General features: G+C 37.5%; 2 protein-coding genes across 3 annotated transcripts; both read left to right on the top strand.

Moving 5' to 3' along the window:
• The first annotated feature begins 1,429 nt into the window (after positions 1-1,429).
• LOC139967826 (probable tRNA(His) guanylyltransferase) lies at positions 1,430-15,655 on the top strand. Of its 2 annotated transcripts, none has more exons than XM_071971945.1 (7): positions 1,430-1,768; positions 2,942-3,061; positions 4,321-4,497; positions 11,338-11,507; positions 13,163-13,251; positions 14,005-14,112; positions 14,796-15,655. In XM_071971945.1, exons 2-7 carry the CDS (start codon positions 2,958-2,960, stop codon positions 14,943-14,945), a joined length of 798 nt encoding a protein of 265 aa, XP_071828046.1. In that variant the 5' UTR covers positions 1,430-1,768; positions 2,942-2,957; the 3' UTR covers positions 14,946-15,655. The 2 variants fall into 2 exon arrangements, with proteins under 2 accessions (XP_071828046.1, XP_071828045.1); XM_071971944.1 differs by having other exon boundaries at positions 1,431-1,833; positions 14,796-15,654.
• A 651-nt stretch (positions 15,656-16,306) lies between these two features.
• Positions 16,307-21,277, top strand: LOC139967829 (large ribosomal subunit protein mL43-like). Its single transcript, XM_071971950.1, has 3 exons — positions 16,307-16,493; positions 19,350-19,459; positions 20,741-21,277. The coding sequence occupies exons 1-3, from the start codon at positions 16,360-16,362 to the stop codon at positions 21,079-21,081; spliced, it is 585 nt and encodes a 194-aa protein (XP_071828051.1). The 5' UTR covers positions 16,307-16,359; the 3' UTR covers positions 21,082-21,277.
• Positions 21,278-21,981: the final 704 nt, after the last annotated feature.

The following is a 21,981-nucleotide window of genomic DNA, read 5'->3' as shown; positions in this document are numbered from 1 at the left end:
ATACTTCTGACATTCGCTTTCCTACAAACTACGCATTTTGCTGAAAATCTGAAATGCATTATCTCGGCGACAGTGAAGTCGATAACTACTGTGGCCTTGAGCACTCTAAATAAACCGTGACAAAAAAAAAATCCCAAGCTGATTTATTTATGCATGACTTATTAATTTCACCTTCGCTCCTGATTAAGAAATAAATTATCGATAAAAAGCATATACTTGTTTAACCTTTGCGTGAATGTATAATTACACTTTATTAATATTTTGTATCAATTTGCATATACATTTGGTATATTGTTTCATTTGCATAATCGTAGAGCAGGTGTTACCCAATTTAATGTGGGTAATATTCTCATTAGGGAATGCATGTCGGTTCACATATGATTGTGTCCAATGAATCATGCACGTTACTGGGAATATTACATAAATATGGATTTTTCTGTTATTTAGTTGAAAGATGGTGTTACTTGTGTTAAACTGGATGACAGTGTTCACTATTTTCTCAAATCCACAGAATCGCTATGATGCAATAGTTGACTTGTTTACAATAATGTAGGAAATTGTTAACTTTCTTGTAGAAAGGAGACAATTTACGGAATCTCGCTTCCCAAGCCTTTCGGCTGAGATCATGTGTAGCATTATGTGTCCCTTCCTGGTGAACCATGATAAACATCTGACGATGATCACACAGCCACAGTCTCGATGCAAGGGGCTGATAGCGGATCAGTCGTTCAGTTTTTCGTGCCCAGGTTCTTTCTTTAAAACAAAATATTTTCGAAATCTTTTAGCTTGGAAAGGGATCCGTGAAGAATTCAACCCATCCCCCCTGAATGAAGAACATTCCCTAAACAGGAAAGTGTGAATTTGAAAACTAGTGGAGTGTACACATCCGTCGCCTCACCCCCCCCCCCCATCCCGATGCCGTGCACATGATTTTAAAAGTGCGCGGGAAGCGGAAGAAGTGATTATTTCATACGAATGAGTTAGGTATGGGAATAAGTGACTTGTATTTTAAGGGCCAGCGCGGTCAATGATTTAATGAAGTTCGTGTGACAGTGGGGTACGCGGCGGGGGTCGTTAAACAGTTTAGACATCAGGTGGTGCATTCTCAGAAACATTGTTGGTGTTTGACATTGATGGTCCATGGTTGCGTTGGGAGATAAAGTTCCTGGGGGCGTGGGGGAGGTTGAAAGGGGTATACACCCGTAGCAATTAGTGGCGTAGCCACGGGAGAGTGGGGTGGGGGGTCGTAAGAAAATGCTTCTTTCTTTATTTAGAAAATAGGTCATGTCTGCCCTCTAGAATCATTGCTTGCCTTCTCATTAAAACAGCTAGAGTTCTAGCTATAGCCCTAAGCCCCTGGTATAGCAGCTAGTGGTCATATTTTCCCCGGCTGAATTTAAAAAAAATCCCCGTCTGAACCATGGCACGCCAATATAACCCACCTACTTGTGAACCGGCCTGCGTTCGATAAGGGTAACATCATGTTTCCGAAAATTGAATACATTCGTATCAAACTATAACAGAATTGAATACAATCATGCCCGCATTTTCTGACTGATATCGGCATCGGTTGTCAATGCGATTTACCCTCTGTACTTCCTACTAATCACTGAATGCAACTTGCAACGTAATGCATTGCGTTGGAAGGTTCTCAGACTCAGTATCCATTGCCCACTGCAACTTCAAATGTGGTTACAACTTACAAGTAGTCAACTAGTACTATAAACTAGCTGCACAGGGATTTGACGCTACCAAAGTATCAACTAGTGTAAGCGCCTTCGTATTCAACCTGCCAGTAACTTATAACATCATCTTCTAAGCGTATAACCTAAGGTAAGCCTATACACAAATATATAAATATTACGAAATTCCATGTGTTTTTCGTGGAAGCAGTACCTACACATTATAATAGTTAATAACATTGATTTCGTTTCTCACATCAAAGTATGTAATGTCGATGTTTTCTAATTGAGCTATAGTAACTAGCCTACATGATTACATCATGCATAGGCCTAGCACTTCTGCACTTCATGTATATTATTTCTCATAATTACTAAAGTAAAGTGTGATTTCAGGATTATAATTAGGCGGGAATGTGGCCCTGGGGTAGCTGAAGCCAACTCCCATGCAGGGGTCTGGAGGTCTTCTCCCCAAAAAGGACAATTTAGGATGTGACACCCTCAGTAATGTACATCTGGAAACATATTCTAGTTGTGATTGCATATTCTAGTTGTGATTATTTACTGCAGTAGAAGTGACACCCTCAGTAATGTAGTCTGGAAACTGCATCTTCTAGTTGTGATTGTTTATTGTAGTAGAGGTGACACCCTCATCAATGCAATGTTGGCTGGAAACTGCATATATTCTAGTTGTGATTGTGTATTGTAGTGAGGAGGTGACACCAGTGGCGGAGCTAGGGGTACTGGTCAAGGGGGGGGGGGGGCGAGAATGGTCTGTAGGGGCGCTTTCTACACTATCTAAGCGGAGCGCCACCACAGGATGGGGCAGAGCGTACAAACATTTTTTGAGTAAAGATACTTCCTTGATTGCCGGAAATGACCCTTTCCTGGCCTTGCTAATTTGCAGATAAACGCGAAGAATAAATAGGTGTCATCGCCAACAAAATGTGACAAATGTCAATAGGTAGATGAGAGCGCAATAAAAAAAGTATAAATTATCGCGAATAAGTAAAAAGTGGTAAAAAGCTGAAAAGGGCGCCAGCAGTCCATTTGACTCCGTCAGGGGGGGCATTCGGCCCCCCTGACTATATGGACGCTCCGCCACTGGGTGACACCCTCAGTAATGTAGTCTGGCATCTTCTAGTTGTGATTGTGTATTGTAGTGTAGGTGACACCCTCAGTAATGTAGTCTGAAAAATGATGTACATCAGCAATGTCTTCTAGCTTTGATTGATTTATGAGACCTTTATTCATTTCAACAGCAAGTGGGATCCATCAATGGCTAATTGCAAGTATGAATATGTCAGGAACTTTGAGGTGGCTGATAAATGTCTACCAAATTGCTGGATTGTTGTTCGTTTGGATGGAAAAAACTTTCACAGGTTTGTTATTATTTTGCATATTTGGTGATCTTTGGGATCCATACCTCTGTGGAATGTTTCTAGTCAGTGCCAGTACCAAGGGGGGGGGGTGGAGGGACAGAGGGGACCTTGGGGGAAATTTGGCTTCCAATCATGATGCTTGCCCACATACAGTGCAGTTAACTGTGGTAAATTAAAACTGAAATTAAATTCCTCTTTCCACATGTGCTTTTGTGCTTCAAAGCTGTGAAATGAAATATATCTCAAAGTCCAACAGCTTCTGGAGACTAATTACGCCTGGTGGATCCCCCGACCAGGGTTTGAAATAAATTCCATAGAATTTCTCTCTCTCTCTCTCACATTTATATAGTGCCTTAAAACTTGCTATGAGGGAACAAGGAATATTTGAAAATGCTTGAGCTTCAGAGGGTCTTCCCCCCCCCCCTCCCCGCGGACTACCAATAGAGCCATGAGATGGACATACATTCCAGAGAAATGAGTAATTCCTATTTGTTACATGTAATGCAATCGATAAATATCATTCTTGAAAACTGGTGAATGTACAACCCTTCTTGCAAAACTTACAATTGTCATGAATTAAAAATTTGGTTACCAGGGAAGTGTACAGGGTTAATGGAGGGGGGGGGGGCAGTAAAGAACATGTTCCCTAGCCCCTAAATGTTCCTGGGATTTGCCCTTTGTATAGCATTTATCCAACATTCCCCCAAAGTTCCCAACTGTTTCCTTGCCCCTCCCCACTTTCCCCAATTATTATACTTATTATGACTGTTAATAGTTGAATAAATTGATGGTCTAAATGGAGTCTTTACTCTTCATGTTGTGTAAAGATACACAAATACCACAATGTGAGTAGTCCTACACATTTTATTTCTTAAAGAATGCTGAGGCAGCTGGTATCACAAGCCAAAAATCCAATTCAATTGCTGTTGACTAACAAGTTCATAAGATAACTAGAGAGTTTGGGCGTTGACATTTCAGCCGTTTACATGTAACTGGAAGCTGACAGTCATAACCAGTCTTCATTTAAATTGTCATAAATTTGGGCATAAAATTCCTACAATTTTAAAACCTTCTGAACTCATTACCCATATTCTGATTATGCTACAGTGAGTCATCTTACGTTGCTCTAGTTACATCAACTCAAAATCTACGATATTACGTCAGTGCTGGGTACATCGTCATATAATAGTTCATTAGAATGCATTGGTGTCAATTTATTCATACTGAGCTATACTGTGCTTTATTGGTCTTTAATACAGGTTTTCAGATGAACATAAATTTGTGAAGCCAAATGATGACCGGGCCCTTGTTTTGATGCAACGGTGTGCAGAGAGTGTTATGAATGAGTTCAAAGACGTTGTGATTGCGTACGGGCAGAGTGATGAATTTAGCTTTGTGTTGAAGAAAACTACAACACAGTTCAGCAGAAGGGCAAGGTACAGTATTATTGACCCACAAGGGTACCTTTGTGAGAAGGGGATGGTGGCTAGGGGTCTACTTATAGTTTTGGTGACAGTTTCACCTCCATCGTCGTGACGATGACATCCAACTTTTACATTATTCAATAATTGAAAAATGGAATAACAGGAATTACTAATTTGTGATATGTGCATGTAATCTACATAACACATCGAAACCCCGGAAAGTATTATTAGTCATTTGGAGGGTCATTTTGAAGTCACTGGAAAATCACACTTTGAACACCTTGAAAGTTCTACCAGTATCTCAAGATTGGGCAACAAGGACACATGTCTAGTTTGATAGGATTATTGAAGGTCATTTAGGTTCTGGCTTGCTGACGTCTATCCAAAGGAATAAATAGTTCTTGATATTATATGTATGTACTGTCTTTTGTGCAGAAAAATGGGTGATAGGCAAACTAATGTGGGCTAAACATGTCCTGTGATACTTGAGTTTCAGAGGTCCTATACCCAGTTACAGGTTTTAGGCCCAAGATTCTTTGAGATGGTCTTATGTAAGAAGAAAAGCAGAATTATTAAGAAAAACTGTTTTAACTGAGATGACTCATTGCTGAGTATGACTTATACTAAGCAGTTCTAAATCACTTACAGTGTAAGATGATGGTTAGGAAACAAATGATCATGAACATTGAGTTTTTGTGCCCTATTAGTTTTGTTTGGGGTGGGGGGAGGGGGGTTGATGGGGGGTGTTGGAATCATGCCATGTATTAACTTAGATATTAAAGAATGAGTGTGACTGCAAATAGAAATATACTGCAGTATGGAAGCAACTTTAAACAAATGCCATTGGTTGGTTTTGACAGGCCCTAGGTAAACATCTCTGGTTCTCTGTAGTTTCTGTACTCCTACAGGCTTCAGATACTGATATATATATTACATGGATTTAGATCAAATAAGTGAAAGCATTATGTGCCTTTTACAATGGTTGAGATTTTGAAAACAAGAAATGAGATGAGGCAGGGAATATTGTAGTAGGTACTGGCAAGGTCATCTTGGTTAGTGTTGTTGTTGCACAGTTTAAGCAGTGAATTTGACACTGTTGAACTTTTGTCACCAGCAAATAAGATTCAACAATTTAAATGTCAAATAAGATTCAACAATTTAAATGTCATAATCTTTGATAACTGTGGATGTAGGGTATGGAGATGTCACAATCTTTATAAACTATGGATATAGGGTAAGGAGATGTAAATAAATTTAAAAGATAAAAACTGAGACATTGAGTTGTATAGATTACTGCAGTTCATAGAATTATAATAAGCAAGTGCAATATCTATATCATCATGATACTGATATATTACATGGATGACATGCATTGTGTGCCTTTCACAATGGTTGAGATCATTTTCAAAAACAACAAGAAATGAGATGAGGCAGGGAATATTGCAGCAGGTACTGGCAAGCTCATCTTGGTTATTGTTGTTGTATGTACAGTTAAAGCAGTGAATTTGACAAGTGCTGTTGAACTTTTCTCACCAGCAAATTATAAGATCCAACATTTTAAATGTCACAATCTTTGTTAACTGTTAACCGTAGGGTAAGGAGATGTCACAAACTTTGTAACTATGGATTTAGGGTAAGGAGATTTCATAATCTTTGTAAACTATGGAAGTAGGGTAAGGAGATGTAAATAAATGTAAAGATAAAAACTGAAAGATTGAGTTGTATAAGTATAGATTACTGTAGTTCATAGAATTATAATAAGCAAGTGCAATACACTATTGTCATGTTTTGGATCTTAATATTTCAAAATAGTAAGATGCATAAAGTAAGAGCGTGGTGCTTTTCTGGTGAAGGTAGGATTATATTTAATGGTAAAGATTTTCATATCAGGCTGATTATAGACATCAAGCACAGTATTTACCTAGTAGGTGACATAACATCCTTAAAGGGCAACTTAGCTTTATGTTATCATATATATGCCATTACTTTATCTGCAGCTAATTTTAAAGTAAAGAGACTCATCTACAGCCTGGAAGAAGGATTCCAAAAAATTGTTATATATTAGTAAATATCCTTGTCTGTAATACTGCCGGTTTACTTAATGGAATCTTTTTGTCTTCGCTGCTTAAATACTGCATGCTGTATCTATTACTGATCATATAGTACTGTACTTAGCAAATACATGACTTTGTGGGGCTTAAATATTCAGTTTTTCTTCTGTTCTAGTCTCTTTCTTGTCCATAATCTGTCACTACCTTTGTTGAATTGAAGCTTCTTTGTTTATGTTTTGTCTGTTTTTTTTTTAATTTGTGGTCATCAACCCATTAACAGTAGTTCTGTTTTCTAGTGCTTGGTTTTCATATTGTGCTATTTTCTGTACTGTGGTTTAAGCTTTCTTCTGTACGATAAGATGAGAAATAATTTGAATTGAACTGAATTATCACGCATAGCTACAGTATATATATTTTTCATAGCTTGAAATATGCATTTGGGGATAAAATGTAGAAACTGTGTTTGTTTAGCACATTCAGTAAATACAGTAACCTTTAAAATTGGTAATATCCTAAAGTAGAAACTAACTTTAAACCATCATCATTGTTCTATGTCTGATGGCATGCATGCATTCATGCAAGTATGTGTGTGTGTGTGTATGTTTGTATACATGGCTTTCTGTAATGATAGGTTGAAAGACTCCAACATGGGCTTAATACTGGCTTCCTATAAACTTCAATTTGGAATACTATTTTAACTGCTGCACAGTCAGTACTTTAATAAGTGTGAAAGTTTGCTTCAAGCTCGTCTGAAGCGCTTAAAATGGCCAATAAAGGGAAGAAAGAATCCAAGTTACTTCCTGGCTCAGTTTGTATAATGACGGGCACAGTTCAGTTTTTGAGGAATACATAACATGGTTATCTACGGCATACTGGCCATGCAATTCAGCTTTACTGGCCTATTGTTGCAGACCTTCTCATTTCAGGTACAGTGTCTTCTTTGTCCTGATACAGCCAGTTTATGTGTGACTTACAAACCTATGACTGCTCAGTATCCATAGGATGGTTTAAAAAATTCATTAGTCAATAGAATCTCTGCAAGATGTTGTACCCTACTGAAGTTGCACTTTGCATATTTGTGATGCAATCAAATTATCAGGAAACATAGTCCGCTCAAACAGACTGAAGAAATAAATGCTGTTTCAGCTGAAGCTTATGAAATCCTGCAAAATTTATTCACTCGATCAGGTATGAAAAGGTTAAACATTCTTGGAGGAATAAACGTATGGAGATTAGTTCAGACTAACAGTTTACCAAACAGAAACAAGATTGCGTTGTCATGGCAATTCTATGCCTGCATTAATAATCTTGAAAATGTAACAAGAGCTGAACATTGTTTGTCACGGATATCGAAACTTCATACCAGAGATTTGCCCAAAAGTGACTTATCCCATTCTTCATATATTCAGTAATACTGTTGAATTATTATATTGTAACGCTGTTACTGTAAAGTTGTGGAGCAATGGGAGGTCTGTGTGGACGGTGTGGAACCATTGTGGTAGTTTAAATCCTCTTGGAATTATATAGGGGTAATCTCTCCTGGCATTAAGTAAACCAGTTGTAATTGTTTTCAGATTATGGCTTTTGGGGCTGCTTCTATGAATTGGCAAGTGGAATCAGGCTTATCCCGGGATTGTGATGTAACACATGTGATATTTTCTAGGGTTACTCATGTGATCACATTCATCTCTGTAAAGGAGTACAATTGCTTGGAGATGGTAGGAATGCACTGTAGTATTTGTGTATTATGTCTTAAGCTAAGTTGTAGGGTCAAGTTCATCATTTGTACACATGTGGTATTTCCACGTATTGTTAAGGGATTTATATAAAATGCATCACCTGGGAGGGACAATTAAAGCATACTTTGTGCCTTTAAGTATAGTTGAAAAGTGGCATAAAATCCGGACCCTATCTTGACCTTTTGTTGCAAATATTAACAGAGCTCTGCCTTGAGGATCAGTGTTTGATTGCGATTTAGCACCCGAATAAACTCTGTAGTCTGTTGCTCCATTGGTGGTTATGCACTAGCAGAAATACTCACATTAAAGACTAGATTTAATTAATTAACCTTGCATTGTGGATTAGCACCTGAATAAACTCTGTTGCTCCATTGGTGGTTATGCACTAGCAGAAATACTCACATTAAAGACTAGAATGAATTAAATTACCTTGTCTTGTCGATAAGCACCTGAATCAAGTCTGTTGCTCCATTGGTGGTTATGCACTAGCAGAAATACTCACATTAAAGACTAGAATTAATTAAATTACCTTGTCTTGTCGATAAGCACCTGAATCAAGTCTGTTGCTCCATTGGTGGTTATGCACTAGCAGAAATACTCACATTAAAGAGTAGAATTAATTAAATTACCTTGTCTTGTCGATAAGCACCTGAATCAAGTCTGTTGGTCCATTGATGGTTATGCACTAGCAGAAATACTCACATTAAAGACTAGATTTAATTAATTAACCTTGCATTGTGGATTAGCACCTGAATAAACTCTGTTGCTCCATTGGTGGTTATGTACTAGCAGAAATACTCACATTAAAGAGTAGAATTAATTAAATTACCTTGTATTGTTGATTAGCACCTGAATAAAGTCTGTTGCTCCATTGATGGTTATGCACTAGCAGAAATACTCACATTGAAGACTAGAATGAATTAAATAACCTTGTCTTGTCGATTAGCACCTGAATTACAGTAACTCTGTTGCTCCATTGGTGGTTATGTACTAGCAGTCAAGCAGAAATACTCACATTGAAGACTAGAATTAATTCAATTACCTTGTCTACCGTGATTGAGAAGACAATTTTCCTTTTAAGGGAATTAATTTATAAATATAACCTTGTGATCCACTTTCTGTCTATTATGATTGAGATTTAATTAAGATTATGTAAGATACAGCTACGTTGCTATCCAATTAATTCCTAGAAAAATATGACCTTTTCCGTAACAGTGTTATTTTAAAATTTTGTCTGACACGACTACTGCTGGAGGTAACAAGCTGGTATATCCCCCTCTCCAGTCACAGGAAAAATAGACTCACATAGGAAGTCACCAGGAGAGCCATAGTAGTTATTACAAGCTTAAGAGTAGAAAGCTGTAAATATGGACGAAGGACACAATGTAAACAAAAGTAACTATTTAATGATTGTCAGGCTGTCATTGCAGCTATTGACTGGATAATATTTTTTTAACACAGATTGACTATAGTGGAGATAATTTAGTTCATCATCTTATTCTTTGTAGGAAAGTTTATGATTATTGTAGAAGTCACTAAATAATATATTCTGAAGTTATGGTAACTGAATTACTTGAAATATGTCACTTGCTTATGACTCACCTGTCAACTAGTGATGTAAAGGTACATACAGTTGAATATGTGCATAGGCCTAGGAGCCCAATTTAATTTTTGTGGGTGGGGGGGGGGGGGTGTAACGACTTGCCCGAAAAAAATGACCAAAATTTTGCGTTCAAGATATTATATACTGTGCATATCATATAGGCATGCATTGGTTATTACATCGCATGCCAATAACATACAATCATTTGCTGTGTTATTACCCTTCCATATATTGGTTATAATTATTGGGAAAGTCGTTACAATAATACTGATAATAATAATAATATCAGTTTAACCATTGAAAAACACAACATTCCAAAATGTTTTTCTTTCAGTAGGTACCCGAAAAATTCTCACCATATTCCCCGAATTTTCACCAAAAAGTGTTGGTTGGGAGGCTGCAGCCCCCCCCCCCTTGCCTCTTACGCCTATGAATATGTGTAATGATTCTCCAAGGGAAATCAGATTGGCTGGATTGTTACCTCCTGTCATACCTCACAAGATTTGTCTGTGACGTTAATAGTGGCTCTTTGCAATCAAAATTGAAAATTGGGTCACTAATGACCTAATGAAGGCTTCTGTGTAAACTGCTTGTCCAAGTAAAATTCTGTTTCAATTAATTTGCTCCAAGGTATCAGGTATGTTGTGTATTGAACTGTCTTCCAATAATTACCATAAAGGTTTGATAGGGACCAAATTATATGTTAACAGGAAGCAAAATATGAAAAGTTTTGTAAACATAATAACTTATTAATTCCAGATTTGATGCATCTCATTCCCAGAATCTAGAAATAACCCACTTATTCAACAATCAATGGCAATGACTAAAGCTAGAAAGCATATATTCAACAAACAATGACAATGCCTGACCTAATTAAATTTGTACTTTATTAATGAATCTGTACGATAATTCCTCGTTAGCAGTTGTGAATTCAAAGAATCTCATTTAGTTTCTGATGTATTGATGGTTGACTGAGATAAAGTATATTTGACATATTAAATAGAGAGTGGTTGATATCTCTTTGCAATGAAAACAGTACTGTTCCTAAACCACGCTTGAAGACATACAGTATATGGTTACAGAAGCTTTGAATACTCAAGCTCTTATTATCTCTGGAACAATTTACCAGATCACATTCGAACATGCTCGAAACTTTCTACATTCAAAACTTTCAAAAGTCTACCTACTTAAGACCCATGTTTTTTACTTGTTCCTTTTATTAATCTGTTTTCTTTGTAAAGCACCTTGAGCAGTGGCTTTTGTCTACTGATTTGGTGCTATATAAGTCTCATTTATTATGATTATTACCATTATTTAGTACAGCGCAACATGTTGTGTGAACTGTAAAATGGTATACCAAAACCATGATTGTAAAGTATATGGGGATCACACATGTCAAACTGAAGGTGTTAAGAAACATCTTTTCATCTTTTTTTCGTTTCATCTTTTTCACCTCCAGTAAGCTGATGAGTAATATGGTATCTCTCTTCTCATCCTCCTATGTGTACCATTGGAAGGAATTCTTTGGTGATGTCCCATTGTTATATCCTCCAGCATTTGATGGAAGAGTGGTTTTGTACCCGAGTGACCAAAACATGCGTGACTATCTAAGCTGGAGACAAGCAGATTGTAAGTTTGAACAAAGTTCTCATACAGCTAGATAGGTCTATTGCAAAAGACTGGAAATCCACTATTATATGGCAGAATGAGAATGCTTAGTCCTAAATTCAGGCAAGAGTTTTCTAACTCTGAAAATATGTATGCTGGCACCTGTGAGGTACTTTACTCATGGCAGCTGTTGATTCCATTCCATGCATTGCTAGCAAACATATACAATATATTGTAATAGGAAATATTCACACAGGATTCTCATACATCATTCAAAGATAGTGTAACACTGTTACTGTAAAGTTGTGGAGCAATGGGAGTTCTGTGTGGACGGTGTGGAACCATTGTGGTAGTTTTAATCCTCTTGGAATTATATAGGGGTTATCTCTCCTAAACCAGTTGTAATTGTTGGCAGATTATGCCTTTTGGGGCTGCTTCTATGGATCGGCAAGTGGTATCAGGCTTATCCTGGGATTGTGATGTAACACATGTGATATTTCCTAGGGATACTCATGTGATCACATTCATCTCTGTAAAGGAGTACAATTGTTTGGGGATGATAGGAATGCACTGTAGTATTTGTGTATTATGTCTTAAGCTAAGTTGTAGGGTAAAGTTCATCATTTGTATAAATGTGGTATTTCCACGTATTGTTAAGGGATTTATATAAAATGCATTACCTGGGAGGGACAGAACAGTCTATACCCTGGTTGCTGTTGGACGAAAAAGTCTTGATGGTAGGCTTCAGGGCCACATAGCCTAAAGTTTGTACCACATATGTAATACCAGACACTTAACCTTACTGTAAGAAGTTTTCTTTTCAATGTATTGCTGTTAAAAAATACCATCACCTCTCTGGATTTATTTGTGTACATCTTCATTCTCTGGCCAATTACAATTTACAATACAACATCTTAGGCCAAGAACCCTGAATTAGCTGGCCGGTGCTACGCACAGAGGAAAGTGTTACAATATTTAGTGCCCATTTCAACAAAATTTAACTAAGTTATGGATTCACTGCATACTCGGTATGATTTTATTGAGTGCATAAAACATATTGTTTTCTGTGAAGGTCATTTGATGTCAGCAGAAGTCAAAGTCTGAAAACCTTTCAAACAAAGTTACTCAAAAAGTTCTGCTGTGGAGCTCAAAAACTAAAATTTTGGATGAACTTCACACTTAACATGTAGATCAGCTAGTTGCCAACTTATTAGGTACTGTAAGAACTGTACTGAGCATAAAGGAAATGCTCTCATGTATTGTTATATGTGGCAAGAAATCATTATAAGCCTGTTGGCGCTATGATATTACTTTGTAACCATACATTCAAATTGTATCACATCTTTATCAATTGTGTTTGTTTCTTCCTTCTTTTGATGGCTTCCAAGCCAATCACATAATGAACTCCATGACAACATTGACAAGGTCTATGTTCCATATCCTCTACATGGTAATGTTGAGAAACCTAATGTGACAACAGCTTTATGAAAAGGGCAAACGTATGGGTGCCAGATTGTTATTGCTACTGGTTGTTTAATTGATTTTTCTACCTTATTCTATACAGAATTTAATTTTAGTCACCACATTTGCACATTAATAATTGTTGAAACCTTGCGTCAAGAGTAAATTAGGATGTACTAATTTAAGAGATAATTTCTCTGTCTCTCTCTTTCAAGGTCACATAAACAATCTGTATAATACCTGTTTCTGGAGTCTAGTTCAAGATGGAGGATGCTCTCCTAAACAGGCAGAGGAACAACTCAGGGTGAGTTTATGCTACATGATAACAATAGACTATGTGGTGAATGAGGAATGTGTGACCTAACAATTGGGTGTTGGAGGATCTGTGAAATGTGTGGCAGGTCGGCAGGCTTGTCTTGGATCGGTGAAACATTTCACTGGATGTTCAGGCTTGTATGGGAAGATCTGTGAAATATTTAACAGGTTGGTAGGCTTGTTTGAGAGGATCAGTGACATATTTGACCGGATATGCAGGCTTGTTTGGGAGGACCAGTGAAGTGTGTGACTGGATGGCAGACTTGTTTGATCAGTGACATATTTCACTGGATCAGCAGGCTGGTTTGGGTGGATCAGTGAAATATGTGACTTGATATGCAGGCTTGTTTGTGAGAGTCTGTGAAATATGTGGTGGTTCTTTTCTCCAGTTTTGCAATTTTATACAGTCATCACCACTTCTTGCCTGGTGTTGCACAAATAGAGACAAATTACAAGTTTAACATGATTCTCTTGGTAACACAGCTCTCTTTAATTTATTGGATGATTGGTTAGGCTACAGATTAGGTTATGTTTCACATTCAGTGTAGTAGAAATGTTATAACAACAAGGAGCATTTGGACAGGAAGCCCTGAGTAGGGTCCCCCTACACATACACACACAAATACATAAGTATTTTATGTTTGCATATAACTCTTATTTCCTTGCTGCTCACACCCGCTACCTCTGCTCATCTCCTTCCCCTGTTAATCACTATTGAAGATCTTTGTCTTTTAATTTGTAGGGAACATTTTCTAGTGACAAGAATGAGTTGCTCTTCTCTCAATTTGAGATCAACTACAACAGTTTATCAGAGATGTACAGGAAAGGCTCTGTTCTGATTTGGGAATTGGTTCGTAAAATTGTTATTGTAAAAACCAAGTATTCATTTACTGTTAATATAATCTTCTGTGTGTGCAATGTAGACATTCCTGTTGTCTACTGAGGCAAAGAAGGAAAGGATCCAATTAGTGTTGTATTCTGTATTTGTAAATTTACATCCCAATAGTATTGAAAGAGTTACAGGTATACACAGTTGTATTAAGAATGCTAGTGACGTGTCAAAGTCTTAAATGTTAACAGTGTTTTCTCAGCCAAACTTCAGCCAAAAAGTCATTTTGATACCATTTCTCTGAAATCAAGGGATTATTGACAGTAAACAGAGGGTGGTAGAACATTACAGTATAATGATGTCATAACTCAGTAAAACGTTTGGATGATATCAGCACTGTGCCACAACCTTATTAAACCTTGATGATGATGACAACAATGAGGGTGATGATGGCACTGATGATGTGGTGAGCATGCTGATGATTGTTGTGAAAGTAGTGATGATTGTAAGGAAGATAAAAGTGTGTTTCTATTAAAACACTGAGACTGTGGATCATGAGTTGCCCAAGCTTGCTGTGACCAAAAGCTGATTAAAGTTCAAATAAAATCAAGTATTGTACTGTAAACTGTATAGTTTAATGGATTTATTCAGAACCACCTCTTGCAATCTTTGAGTGAAGTCTAAATCTATGTTATCTCTTGCAGGTAGAAGACATATCCTATAAAGACCAGAGTGCTAAAGGAAATGAAGGGTCAAAGGTCATTCGAAAAAGACGCAAAGTGAAATGCTTGCATATTGATGTAATAAGGGACACATTTTGGAATGACCATCCTGAAATATTGTCAGTAACATGAAGACAAGATGCATTGACTTCTGAGCATAACAAAGACAGGATGAAATGGTGCCTCTGAGCCAGGCTGAGAATGAAGATAGCTAAGGCTGGATGGAACAGTGCCCTCGGTATGAGGCTGTGCCTTTGCATAGCTAACATTAGTTGAAACAGTGCCCACTGTGTGAGGGTGTGCTTGACCATATCTATGGTTGGATGAAACTTTGCCATCTGTGGCAGGGTGAACCTGAGCATAGCTAAGGCTGAATGAAACAGTGTCCTCTGCATGAGGTTATGCCTGAGCTAACATTAGAGGATATAGTGACCTCTATTTGAGGTTGTATCTGGGTAAAGCTTAGGCTGGATGGATGGAAAGGTGCATCTTTGTGGGGGTATGCCTGAGCTAACATTAAATGAAACAGTGCCCTCTGTAATAGGTTGTGCCAGAGTTTATCTAAGGTTGGATGATAAAGTGCCCTCTATGTGAGGGTGTCTGAGTAGAGCTAAGGCTGGATGGAAAGATGCCCTCTGGACGGGGGGGGGGGGGGGTGCCTGTGCTACTGTTAGATGATACAGTGCCCTCTGGATCGGGTTGTACCTGAGTTAACATGGGTAGGAGAGGAGCTGTTTTTGTCATATTCATGTGATATGTAATATTTATATTTGATTCAAGACCTTGAATTGCTATCTTTGATCTAATGCAGTATATTTCAAGAAGTATAGCTCAAGGTCACAAAATGAATGAATAAATCTATTGGTCAGTCTATTATCTTCTTGCTTTGTGTCCTTATTCCTTAACAGTTTGTAATCTCAGGAGGAAGCTAGCACTAACCATTTTGGATTGCGTTCTGTAGCTCTCACCTGGTTTTCGGATTTGCTGAAAGGTTGAAATTGTGAATATATATTCATATGAGACCCGCTTATATTTCCTGTTGTTATAAATGAGAAATAAAGTGTTTCATACACTTACTACATTTGACAAAACCACAATAAGAGATCTTTGGGTAAAAAGTAGTAGAAATATCTTTCATTAGATTTATACCACAACCACTTCAACAGTTGTATGTATGTATTTTAGATCCATGTGCAAGCAGGAACTCGCAAAGAAGCCTCATTGGCTCATCAAAGCCGCAAGCTGACCGAAGTCAGTCTCTTACATTCATATTTTAACAGTTGATGTGAAAAGATAGCCTGACAAGTTTGAATTTCACTAATTGTATAACTTATTAAATCTTTCAACACTACCAATAATGTCTATCATTTGTGACAGATTTGTGATTTAATTTAACTTAAAAAACGTGGACAAAAATCAGCTGAATACAGAGCGCACTTTGGTACTGTCGCCTTGCATGTTACACAGTGTTGTGAATTTTAATATGAATTTAGCCTTTCGTGGACACGCTAACTCCGAATCGACCCAATTTCACAGGAGGACAGAAATGGGCAGCACACGAGAAATCACATCAAAGTTCCTTAACAGCGTCCTGCATAATGGAGTTGGTCGATATGTATGTCAACTCCAAAGGATAACACTGCAGTTTTGTAAGAAACATCAACTAAGTAGAGGAATGCGGTAAGTTTTTCATACCGGCAGTTCCTATAGGCCTAAGGCCAGGGATGAAAGTCAACAAACTTAGGCCCAATTGTAGGCTACAGTAACCTAACGTTAATTTAACGTATGTGGGGGTTCAACCTCCTGGTTCAATATTTCACTGTGGTAATACGTAAAACGAACACGAATATAACCATTTCAAAAACAGTTAATAGCGTTATAAGAAGCCGATAGAGAACGTGTTGTTTGCGTAGTGGTTAATGCATTTGCGGTAGGCTTAACTATGATAGTGTTACTACTACTACTAGTATAGTAGGATGGTGACTTCGAAGTTCGGCCACTTAAGACTTAAAACACCCCAAAACTAAATCTTCTGGTATAAATCATTTGAAAATATACTTCATATGGTTGGAGAATTTTGTTATAGTACGATACACGGCCAAACTTTCTTTCCTGCAAACTGTTTTCACGTTGTTTTCCAAGAAGATTCTTCGTGATTGTGGAACTGGTATTTCTTGCTAGAGTATTGCGAAGTTCGGACACGCAACCCACAGTGTGGCGCTGGTAAAAATTGGTGGCGCTGTTGCTCTTTCAGTAATTATAACAGACTTCATAGATCTTCGTCATTTTATTGACAAATATGTAAGTAATTTCTTGCACACGGGTCATTTTGGAGAGAAAATAACTGTAGCTTCGTACTTTTTGGTGAAATTTGGCTCTTCCTGTAGGTTTTCATGGTGAAAATCGTGTATTTCTTAGGGTGCCCGAACTTCGCAGTATGGCGAACTTCGCAATACTGACTATACTACTACAGTACTTCTATTCTAGAGGCTGGGCCTAACCCCATTTCGCTACCAATACTAGAGTATGACGGTAATGGGATCCAGTAACCTTGTGATCCCCCTAACATATACTATATTAATTATTATACATGTAGCTGCACCAATAGACACTGTAGTTGACATGTTAAGTCAAAACATCAAGTTTGTATTACGCCCAGTTTTTGCAGAATTATACTCTGACCTTTAAAAGTATAATTCTTGTTATTTCTTGTGGAATCAGGGCAAACCATTGATGAAATCATATAGTTGAAGGCTAGAACTACTGAGCAATAATCATCAGCATTGCTATCCATTAAAAGCACATTAGTGCCCTTACTATTGCAATTTAAGGGTAATTAACTCACACCATAGTGCAGGGCCTGTCACTAACCTTCCATCCTTATCTCTCCCTCACTAACCTATCAATTCATGCTGTTTCATCTATGTAACATGTATGTTCACCAGAAACTGCCGATTTACTTTGGTTTAGTTGTTTGGGTAGTTAACTATAAGTAACAGGACTGGTAAAGTGTTATAGAGCCCCATTATGCATTGAATCTTGACGACCTAAAGAACCCTTTTTGTTTTTTGGTAAATTGAAGCCTATTCTGTGGGAAATATTATACAATCATGACAAGGTACTTTTTTGCAAAATCTTTGCCCGATTCGCAGAGATCGAGAGAATGTTAATTTCGAACAACAGCATTATCCAATGCATGCACGAGCCTACACATGCTTAACTCAGTTCCAACAGAGCAACTAATGACTCAAAGTTGTTTTTGAAATATGCCCTTCGAATGGCTCTCTCTGCAGCAGGAACCTTGAGAGAGTGATACATATATCATTATGAAATGGTGTTTGCATGTAGCCAAGCATATATATATACCCAGTACAGTCATATTACATTTTATGAATGGAAAGGTCAGTACACCAGCAATGCATCTGCCAAGATAACAACTGTTTTTGGTTTCAATTTTTCATTTGTTTGATCACTGCAAATGGGCCAGAATTTTGCAAAAAACTTACGTCATCATGATTGTGTGATTGTTTACTATACAATTGTACAAAAAGCATTTGCAGGGTTAGGGATTGATTTCAGAGCTGTCCTGGCTACCTAGGCTGGGTATGTTTGTAGTATTATTTCTTAATAAAGAATGGTTGTATGTTCACTGTTACATTTAGTCACTGTGTATATATATTGGGGGCTGAAAAATTATGTTGCCTGTTAGTACAGAGTTATCTTTTTTGGAAACTATTTCAATGCATCTTTCTATTTTATTGAGTACTTTTGCTGGGGAGTCATAGTACAATACAACAGGCTATTTTCATATACAGAAGGCAGTAGGGCACAAATACACTTGGCCTAGGCTAGGGCTACTTTCAAAGATTTGTCATTTGTAAACAGTTGGATTCCATAAATCTTGATGCAGATTGTTAGTTTTACTTCAAATCATTTTATTAGAAATGCTAGACATACATGCTACTGGCGGAACTTCATGCTGGATGGAGGACAATGTGAATTGCCAACCACAATAATAGTCATCTGTTGGTACTTTTGATGTTTTTTTCATGTACAGTAGCCTTGCAGGCAACATTGGTAAAAATAAGTATTAGGGTTTCTACACCCCATATATCAGTTGTCACTATTCTAACCTACTGTACAACACAAACACACTCTAAATGCTAGCAGGTCACAAAGGGAACTTTAATATGCCTACTACATGTTTCTTACTTTGGATAATGTGATTATGTGGTCTTAAGCATCTATAGCAGGTTCAATGATAAAGTACATCTACTGTAGCTTTCTGTAGGATGGCCAGATGTCAGACATTACAGTCAGGCAATTCTATGCCATGTCTGACATTTAATAAGCAAACAAGTAAGGACTTAAATTTCATTAGATTTATATCATTCTTTCCAGCTTAATTTAAAATGTATTTAAAAAAATCAAACAAACAGTCATCACAATGCATATTTTCTTGATTCTGTAGTACATCCTTTGCATTTTACATGTATAACTGTTGCTAATTGATGTTGTTTTTCTATTGCCCTCCAGAGACTACATCGAAGAAAATTTGGTAGAGTTTGCAGAGAAGAATCCTCAGATTGTACTTTATGTTACACCTCACTCAAAGTACCAAAGTCCAAAGATTGTAGCAGAATATTGTAAGTTCTTACTGAGTAAATATGGAGGGCAATTATGGTCAAATGGTCAATGCAATGGATTTGTAATCTAAGGAGTACAGCCACGAGTCCTGGTCACATCATTACATTGTGTCCTTGTGCGAGGTATTGTACTTAATCTCACTTGCCTTCCTTCACCCATGTGTCTAAATGTGAACCTGCTAGGTAACTTCTTGATTTATGTAGTTTTATGGACCGGATTGTGGCTGCATCCTATGGGATGTCCCCCAGAGATTGCATAGAAGTGTTACATGTCTAAATGCTGTGTAAGGTTAAATGTAATGTGTGGAGGAAGTTGCTGCATTTTTTTTTTTTTATTGCCAAAAGCAAATTACCCAGGCAATGTTTATAGCATGTGTGTAAGAGATGCCTGTTTGTAAACAAGATAATAGCAAAACTATTTGGTGGGTGAATATAATATTTGCTATGTAGATGCACCGTATTGAGTAGAAAATCCATATTGTTTTCTATGGAGTTCAAAAGTAATTGTTCAAAAGTAATTCAAGCTCTCCAGAGGTCAAAGTCATGTGCCACATTACCGATTTTCATCAGAAATCTGATTTGTTTTGAGAAACTTCTGATTTATTTCCCCCTTTTCCCATGTTTCTATTTTTTATCAAGGAATTCAGAAATCTTTCTTTCAAACAAACCAAAGCTTCATAAACGAAGAGTTCAGTCACATCCATCACAGGGTGTCCTGTAATAGTCATTTTAACACAGTAATATTTCATGTCCTATGGGTACTGTTTTATAGATCTCCACTGATCACGACAAGAATGATTGTAATTAAGCCCAATGCCAAACCTATGTTATCAGTGTACACATCAATTACCCAGTGCACTGTATGTGTAAGGCATATTGTGGAATCTTGCGTACATCGCATTTCAGAATTCAAAATGCTTCTAGACTGTCAGAATAAACAGAGCCATTTGACGATATCAAAAACTGAGCGTAGGACACATTTCAATGAAACTGACCACAGCAAAGAGAATCACAACAATATGCTAGTTCAGAGTTATATCACGAAGGAGTATTGTGCAAAAAGTCATTCAATTACGACACAAAATTACTTAGTAATTACTAAGTCTTTTGCCTTTCTGGTTTGTTAGTAGTTTCTTTCCCTTGATGATTTCTTTTAGATAACATGTGGATAAAGTTTGAACAGCAATCAGTAATTATTGCATGTTCAGTTTAGCATAACACTACTTTGCTAAAATAGACTGCACAGGTTAACCGTAATGATAATTATCTTTACATTCACAGTAAATGGCAGTATTTCAAAGGTGGACGTTGTCAAGCAAGAGAGAGAGGAGATTGCCAAGGCAATGGAACTCCTAAGAACTCAGTCAGGTCAAGAGGATCTCAAGACAATACGTCCGTGGAGAACAAACAACCCTAGTATGCAAGGTATATGGCATCCGTTTTTGCATAAACCTCAAGAAATAAACCTTGATACGTTTCCTAATGACAAGCCAACAAAGAGAGCACACTACCAGAGACATGAAATCTTACAGAACATGAGCCAGGACTTGCAAGAAGAACTTAAGCAGTTGAAGGTAAAAAGCTCTCAGGCTAAAAGGAAAGAATCAGAGAACAATGTATGAAAATCGATGTGGGATGGAGAGAAGCAGAGGAAAAGAACAGAGTTGTTCAGGATTGACAACTGCTACAAAGTATTTTCTTCTCTAGTTTGGGGTGTTCAGGCTCATTCTGTTCACAAGACATACTTATATGTGTTAATTGTAAATAGATGTTCTCCATCTTTGTCATAAAGGAAAGAAATTAAAAAGAGAAAACCAAGCCACATTATGTCACTTCTTTTGTTCATGTCTATCTAGTTCATAACCTTTACAATCATTGTGTGTGTGTGTGTGTGAATGGTTATGTGTGAGATGACTTGCTTGTTAAAGGCATTGAAGACTCGCCCCAAACCGCTTGCCCACGCTCTGAAAAAGTTAACTTTCCATTGCTTGCAAATGGCATTTTCTTCTTGTCGCTACAAAATGCAGACAGTAATGAAACATGATACCTTGTTATCTTTTATCTAGATCCCAGATGTCCACGCTGCTATGAACACTGTGTTGTGGGTATTAACCCTAGCTGTATGTATTGACTGTACACTAGTGTCTAATTACAGACGGTAGCAAGCTGTGTGTGTATTTTCTGGGATCGATGGTGGTGTCTAACACTTCTGTTACACCTCATTCGAAACTAGGTCAGATTACCGGCATGGGACATTTCTTTGTGCGCAAGTCTTCACACCCTTTAACATGTCAATTCTATGGGAATGCTTGAAATGATTTCAAAAGCTTGAAGTCTTATGTAGGGTGGCCACTGACTTGACATCAAAAAATCTGGTCTGTATCCCCCTGAATCCCTCGTTGGCAGACCTTGACGTATTAACAACTCCATGAAATGACATGACCTGCTTGCTAGACATGAACCAAGATCGTCACCATTTGTCCCAAATTTTAGCACCCTAAACATTGCTTCAAAATTTATTT

This window comes from Apostichopus japonicus, chromosome 5 (genome assembly GCF_037975245.1).
Source record: "Apostichopus japonicus isolate 1M-3 chromosome 5, ASM3797524v1, whole genome shotgun sequence".
Classification (NCBI taxonomy): Eukaryota; Metazoa; Echinodermata; class Holothuroidea; order Aspidochirotida; family Stichopodidae; genus Apostichopus; species Apostichopus japonicus.
The sequence above is the reverse complement of the archived record's forward strand: the minus strand, read 5'-3'. Positions and strand labels throughout refer to the sequence as shown.

Coding starts and splice junctions, on each gene's coding strand:
- LOC139967826 (XM_071971945.1), top strand. CDS start 2,958: ATGGCTAATTGCAAGTATGAATATGTCAGGAACTTTGAGGTGGCTGAT. Junction 3,062..4,320: donor GATGGAAAAAACTTTCACAG/GTTTGTTATTAT, acceptor TCTTTAATACAG/GTTTTCAGATGAACATAAAT. Junction 14,113..14,795: donor CTGTTCTGATTTGGGAATTG/GTTCGTAAAATT, acceptor TATCTCTTGCAG/GTAGAAGACATATCCTATAA.
- LOC139967829 (XM_071971950.1), top strand. CDS start 16,360: ATGGGCAGCACACGAGAAATCACATCAAAGTTCCTTAACAGCGTCCTG. Junction 16,494..19,349: donor CAACTAAGTAGAGGAATGCG/GTAAGTTTTTCA, acceptor ATTGCCCTCCAG/AGACTACATCGAAGAAAATT. Junction 19,460..20,740: donor AAAGATTGTAGCAGAATATT/GTAAGTTCTTAC, acceptor TTACATTCACAG/TAAATGGCAGTATTTCAAAG.